General features: G+C 45.4%; 1 protein-coding gene across 1 annotated transcript; it reads right to left on the bottom strand.

Annotated features, from left to right (window-relative positions):
• Window positions 1-365: 365 nt before the first annotated feature.
• On the bottom strand, window positions 366-5906 carry nyx (nyctalopin). The gene is made up of 5 exons (XM_044132301.1): window positions 5816-5906; window positions 5633-5697; window positions 3684-3970; window positions 1855-2159; window positions 366-1315 (listed from the first exon to the last, which is right to left on the bottom strand). Exons 2-5 carry the CDS (start codon window positions 5652-5654, stop codon window positions 487-489), a joined length of 1443 nt encoding a protein of 480 aa, XP_043988236.1. The 5' UTR covers window positions 5655-5697; window positions 5816-5906; the 3' UTR covers window positions 366-486.
• Between the last annotated feature and the right edge of the window lie 867 nt (window positions 5907-6773).

Consider the following 6773-nt stretch of genomic DNA (forward strand, 5'->3'; position numbering starts at 1 on the left):
CATTTTGTTTTTACTCAGTTTAACTTTTATCTCCAACATTTAATCCCCCTGCCGTGGTAAGTGTGGTAAGTGTACTTTTTACAATAGTTTTTTTTTTGTGATTTCTGGAACTGACGGTCTGACGGAACGCCATAATGTCTACTGTGACAACTGCCTGGCTTTTCCTGAGCGTCAGGCATCAGGGATGGCTACATATGAAAGGTATACAATAAGAGAAAAACTCTATAAGGGGGTAAATACTTTTTGAAACTACCCCCTAAAACATGAAGTCCAGGATATATTGAGCACAAGGATTTTAGTTCCAATAGAAACAGTGCTTGCCATATCATATTCCACGTGCTACATGTTCTTGGGCGAGAGGAACGTCCAAAAGTCGACTCAGAGGCTCCTACAATGGACAACAAGCCTTCTGACCTCCTGGGAGAAATAAAAGCACATTTTAACTCAGAAGCGATATTAAAACTCTCGGCGCTAGAGTTCTCCTCTTCACGTACAGCAAAGACAGAGACTGGCATGTAACAGACGGAATAAACCACAGAACAGCCATGTCACCATGAAGCAGAGCAGCGATTGAACCGCCTGCGTCCCCCGGCCTCCGACGCCCGCTGACAGCTGACCCTCCTCCGGCTCCGGCAGCGTCGCGTTGCGCGCGCTCTCTGTCCCGTTCCCCATCTCCTCCCTGAGCTCCTGCTGCAGCAGCTTGGAGATGAGGCTGTTGAAGCGGTTCTCCGTGGTGGGCTGCACCTCCGAGGACGCCGTGGTCAGGTTGAGCTCGGCGGGGTCGACGCACGTGCCGTTCGCCGTGGGGAACACCACCTGGCTGAGGTCCAGGCCCGCCACGGAGGACGGCGAGGTGCACGGGATGTCCCGCACCAGCTTGTAGCTCTCCATCCACTGCTTGAGCCAGTCCAGGGCGCAGTCGCACTCCCAGGGGTTTTTGAAGAGGTACAGGTGGCCCAGGAAGTAGACGGGCTGGAAAACGCTGAGGGGAAGCGTGGTCAGGTTGTTGCTGTTCAGGTGGAGTGTGATCAGGCTGGTCAGGTTCTCAAAGGCGCCCTCCTCGATGTTCAGCAGCTGGTTCCGGTCCAGGTACAGGACCTCCAGCTCCGCCAAGTCACCGAACCACGTCTTGGACACGTTGATCAGCTGGTTGCCCCCGAGGTTGAGCATCTTGAGGCGGCTGAGCCCCCTGAAGGCGAGCCGGGGCAGGTCGGACAGCAGGTTGTCGTTGAGGTAGAAGTTCTCCAGCCGCACCAGGTCCTGGAAGGCGTTGTCATGGATCACATTGATGCGGTTCTCCTGGAGGTTCAGGTACCTGAGACGAAGAGGAAGAAAAACAGTGGCCATGTTGGCGTCTGTGGGTCAATAAGCTTCCGACTGCAAAGTTTAACAATCGCAAATGCAAGGACCCTCCGACTATTTATATTTATGGTTCAATAATCTGCATATTTGGGGGTTTAAGTCTCACTTCCTGATCAGAACATGAAACAAAGTCTTTAATTTCTTATGAATTGTTTTGGTTGCTGCCAAGTGTTTCATGGCTGCATTTCATTTACTCACTTGAGTTCTCAACAAGTGAGAACTCAACAATACTCTGGTGTTCAAAGTGATGTGGCAAAGTAGCGTTGCTAAGGCAACATCCTCACCCAACCTACTTTCACATCACAACCTTCAGTGTGTTTCTTTGTGGATTTTATGTAACAGATGAATATAAACCAGTGTTCCACGTTGAACTGGATGGAGCATGAAACATGGATTCCTTTTTGTTTTTTTTATTAACCCCATTCTGAACATATCGCCCGTTTCATTCAGATGCCCATAGAAAGGGAAAGGAACCCTGCGGGTGCTTCTCACCTGAGGCTCCCCAGGCCCAGCAGCGAGTTGTAGGCCACCGCCTCGATCTTGTTCCTCTCCAGGTAGATGTGCGTCAGGTTCTCCATGCCCCGGATGGCCCCTGGGATCCTGCGGAAGTTGTTCTGGAAGCACAGCAGCTCCGTCATGGCGGTCTGCTCGATGAAGATGCGGTCGGGGATGTTGAAGAGGTTGCAGTCGGACAGGTCCAGCCGCAGCAGCTTCTTCAGCCCGGTGAACGTCCGGGTGTGAAGGTAGCTGATGTACTCGTTGTGGGCCATTTTCAGCTCCAGCAGGTTCGAGAGGCCCTGGAAGACGCAGATTTTTAAGTCTTGTTGTTTAGATTCAGTAGTTTCGTAGCTACAGCAGAAACCGCTGAGTAAAAGGAGACAAAAACATTTTCCTCTCACGGTCTGAAGTTAAGTCGGACCAAACTTCTCTTGATTTAGTTTAGTTAGAATGATCAAAATTAAATGCCAGAAAATCAGTGAGAAAAATGTTTTAGATATTTTTAAAAATATTTTTCCTCGAATTCAAAAGCTTACACACATTTGGTCAGTATCAGGGATAACTGTCTAAGATGTATGACTTTTGGGCTTCCTTCCTTCCTGAGAGGCTAACTGTCCCATTTGAGTTAATTGGATTCACACCTGGAACTCACTGCTTCTTGGTTTGACCCGTTGGGAAGGTCAGCAGAAATCAGCCAAGATATCATGGAGCCGAACAGATACTGGTTCATCCTTGGGAATAATTTACCGTTGCTTGAAGGCGCCGCGCTCATCTGTTCAAACATTTTTACCGAGTATGGACACGATGGGAATGTCCAACCATGATGATCAGGAAGGTGACGGGTTCTGTTCTGAAATGTGCAGATTGACCCCAGAATAAAAGCCAAAGACCTCATGAAGATGCTGGCTGAAGCTGGTAAGGCAATGTTATCATCCACAGTTAAACTGCATTAGCTGAAAAGCCGCTGAGCAAGGAGGAAGGCATTACTCTATAAGAAACATAAAAAGCCAGATTATAGTTGCAGGTGAACACTGCAGTGACAAAAATCTTCATTTCTGGAGAGATGGACTGTATTCTGATGAAACTAAAGTGGAACTGTTTGGGTATAATGACCATTGTTATATTCGGAGGAAGAACTTGAATGCTTGTACCATCCTAGATTTCAGTATGTGTTGTGCTGTAGGAGGATCTGATTTGCTTCATAAAATCGGAAAGAAATTATGTGGAAATATTAAAGCAACATCTATAGACATCAGCCAGGAAGTAAAAGCTTGGGCACAGATTGGTCTTCCAAATGGACACGGACCCTGAACATTCAAACTGGTCATGCAGTTTTTGTGTTGGTTCCTGACCCCAGTCGAGGTTCTTATCAGGTCTGAAGAGGCGAGTTAGTGAAGCGGTCTACAGAATGGACTCAGTTCCACCAGTTCTGACAGGAGGAATGGACCAGAACTATAAGAAAATAGTGGGAGAAGCTCCTAGAAGGAAACCCAAAAGATATAAATGACCATGTTCATTTGTTGTCTGGAATGGTCTGGAGGAACCTGCACTCCAAAATGAAACTGAGACATGGGGAATTTTAGACAATCTCTTGATAGAAATTATACAAAAATTGAGGTTTTAGGTTCTTTATAGATTCTAAGTGAAATCTTTGAACCTGTAAACTTGCAGAGCAACAATCGAGGTTAAGGAGGAACAATCAGGAACATCTGATACTCCTTCTATCAAATTCTCATCACATTGAATTACACTTAAAACCCATCTGGCTGGCTGGAAACGGATTGCTCAGTAAGATATGGTTAAAATACGACTGAAAAGGAAACCTTAAAAGCTCCCGGGGTCATGAAGGAGATGTTGTTGTGGTCCAGAGAAAGAGACTTGAGCGAGGGCAGGGTCCCGAAGGCCCGCTCCGACAGGAACTTGAGCCGGTTCTTCTCCAGGTTGATGGCGGACGCCTCACAGGGGAACTCTCTGGGCAGCTCGGCCAGGCCGGCGCGGTCGCACAGCACGCTGCAGCTCTTCTCTTGTGTGCAAGAGCAGGATGGCGGGCAGGCCCGGACGCACGCCCACCGCGCCAGCGCCGAATGAGGCAGCAGGCACAGCACGGAGACTGAAAGGCAACAGGTGAGACAGAGCAGTGAGGCTGAATCCCTGCAGACGCTCCATCGGGGCAGCTGGCCTCCGGTACAGATAGTGCCATGAGATCAGTTGCTCCATTTTTATCCAATTTCCTCCATTAGGGAATTTTCTCCCTTATGGAGGAAATACAAGAACCAATGAAAGAACATTGGTGGGTTATGTCAGAGTTCGCTATACAGTCCTTCTTGTTTTCTCTTGTGGTTTATCTGCAAAATAGCATGATGAGGTGCAGAAGTGTAAAGTTGAAGATGTCAGAGTTTGTACAGATAAAATCTAAAAAGTGTAACATCCAAATGTATTCAAACCCCTTTACTGTGATAGTCAAAATTCAGTGTAAATCAGAGGTGTTTAGTGAGATTTTTTACCGACATAATTTTCTTACAATGCTAAATGTTCAATTTAATTTTTACAGTAAGTAGACCGATGTCTATCCTCATACTTTTACTGAAAAATTCACTTTGTTGCATTCGTATCAGGACCTGACAGCATGAAGTAGGCTCCAAGCTCTACAAAACAAAGCATCATACCCTAACAGAGGGACGTTCAAGAACAGATGAAAAACAATATCAATAAATGAATAAAACATGGAAGAGTGAAGAGACTTCCAAATGCTAACCTTGTTAGCCCGCATGGCTCCATGAAATACCAGAAAGTAAATAAGAATTTGGTCCAATCTAGAGCTAGTTTTTTCATGACATATGGATGCAAAACACAACTCAAAGTTCCTCTATGGCCATCCCAACCCCAGATCCAGAACCTGTTGAAAACCATCTGGGGTAGTGATGGACTCTGACTTGAACCTTCAGGAACACAGAAACACAGTTACAAAGTCGGCCTTCAATCACAATAGAGGACGAGTGTCTCAGCAAAATCCAGAGAAACTCCTCCATGTGTTTACCTCTAGTCACATTAATGACTGCAGCAGAGTCTTCACAGGTCTGACTAAAAAATCTTCCACTGACTCAGAGTATAGACTTTAATATAGTTAGTTAATAAATAGCTGGACATCTTTGCACCACGATGCATTAAAGATCTCCTGTTGTTGTATTGACCTTCCAGACTCCTCAGGTCTTCTGGTTCTGGTTCTGCTCTGCATCTCCAGAACCAGAACCAGAACCAAACATGGAGAAGCAGCATTCTGTGCTCCACAAATGCGGAACAAACTTCCAGAAAACTGCAAAACAGCTGAAACACTGACTTTCTTCAAATCAAGGCTAAAACCTCACCCGGTTATAGTTGCCTTAACATCAGTCAATATATTAGATGTACTTTCGGTTCATGATTATTTGATGAAGGCATTTGACAAAATGTAATATTTATTGCTTGTTTCATATATGGTTAGTGTATTATATGTTCATCATGTAAAGCACATTGAATGTCTTGTTGCTGAAATTTTCTATATTAATAAACTTACTAATAAACTTGACCACTCTGGCCCCATTTCTTAAAAACAATTAGCTGTTGGTAAATTTTTGTTTTTTGTAGTGAGATTATGCTGATGCCATAAAAAAATTGATTCATGTTAAAGCGTTTCAAACGTTCCGGCTAACGTGCGCTCGAGTCTGTTGACAAACGACAGAACAAAACAGTCACACAGAGACGCGACTCCATCAGATGTGAAGCTGGAACTGACCGGTGAAAATGAAGGAAGTCATTCCTGCCGTCTCTCATCCGGAAGATGCCAGGATTAATGGAGGTCTGGAAACGCACAAACACCAGCAATAGCTGTTACGAATCGTGCAAATACCTCATGAAATCATCAGCAGGAAGAGACACAACTGGAGAAGATGGAAGTGGAGGAGGGGGGGAGAAATACCTGTAACCCTTTCTGGAGAGCTGCATCCATGTGTGTTAAAGCTCCCTATCCAGATCCGCATTCATGTGTCCATCCTGACCGTCCCATGTCAGTCCACATTCTACAGCACGACCAGGCAAGTGGAGCAGAGCCTTTACATGAAACACTGCTCACTGTGTGTGTGTGATGGGACACACGAACACACCAAAAAGCTATCTCTTAATGGCTGTCAAATCCCCTGGATGGAGTGATAGAAGGAGGGATGGGGTTGGAGACGGCCGGTTGGTGGGATTACACAAGTAAAGAGCTCTTATGTGGAAGCACAGAGTCACAGATGTAACTTAACACACACACACACACATGTTTTCATCACTTGTGGGGATTTCACATTGACTTCCAGTAATTTCTACAGCCAAACCCGGACCATAATCCTAATCCTAACCCTAACCATCACATACCTAACCCTTGCCTTAACTTTTACCCTAAACCTAACCAACACAGAATTAAACCACTAACCCAAAAACAACAATTACCTTCATAGGGACCAAGAAAATGTCCCCACAAGGAGCGATGGCCCCCATAACCCCACATTGTAGACAGAAATAGGTTCCCATAAGGATATAAAGACCTGGTACACACCCACCCACCCCACACACACAGAGAGCTTGAAGTTAGAGGTAAAACTTCAAGTTGCTTCTGTTTTAGTGGCATATTGGCCAAGTCCACACAGTGATCTGATCAAACAGGCGATCAATACAATTTATTAAACAGATTAGCAGTTGGAGCTCTCTAACTTCACCCAACTTTAATGGCTCCATAACTTGATTTTCACAGCATGACACACAAATTATACGAAATGGGCGTCACAAACAGAGCCGTTACGAAACCTGCTCAGCAGACAAAAGCCAGTGTGACCTCCACAGAGTGAGCAAAAAAAAAAAAAAAAAGAAAAAACCTTCAAAAAGTGGGCTAAAACATG

The sequence above is a fragment of the Gambusia affinis genome, linkage group LG11 (genome assembly GCF_019740435.1).
Source record: "Gambusia affinis linkage group LG11, SWU_Gaff_1.0, whole genome shotgun sequence".
Taxonomy (NCBI): domain Eukaryota; kingdom Metazoa; phylum Chordata; class Actinopteri; order Cyprinodontiformes; family Poeciliidae; genus Gambusia; species Gambusia affinis.

Coding starts and splice junctions, on each gene's coding strand:
- nyx (XM_044132301.1), bottom strand. CDS start 5,654: ATGACTTCCTTCATTTTCACCG. Junction 3,971..5,632: donor GACTTCCTTCATTTTCACCG/GTCAGTTCCAGC, acceptor GTTGCCTTTCAG/TCTCCGTGCTGTGCCTGCTG. Junction 1,316..1,854: donor CTGGGCCTGGGGAGCCTCAG/GTGAGAAGCACC, acceptor TCTTCGTCTCAG/GTACCTGAACCTCCAGGAGA.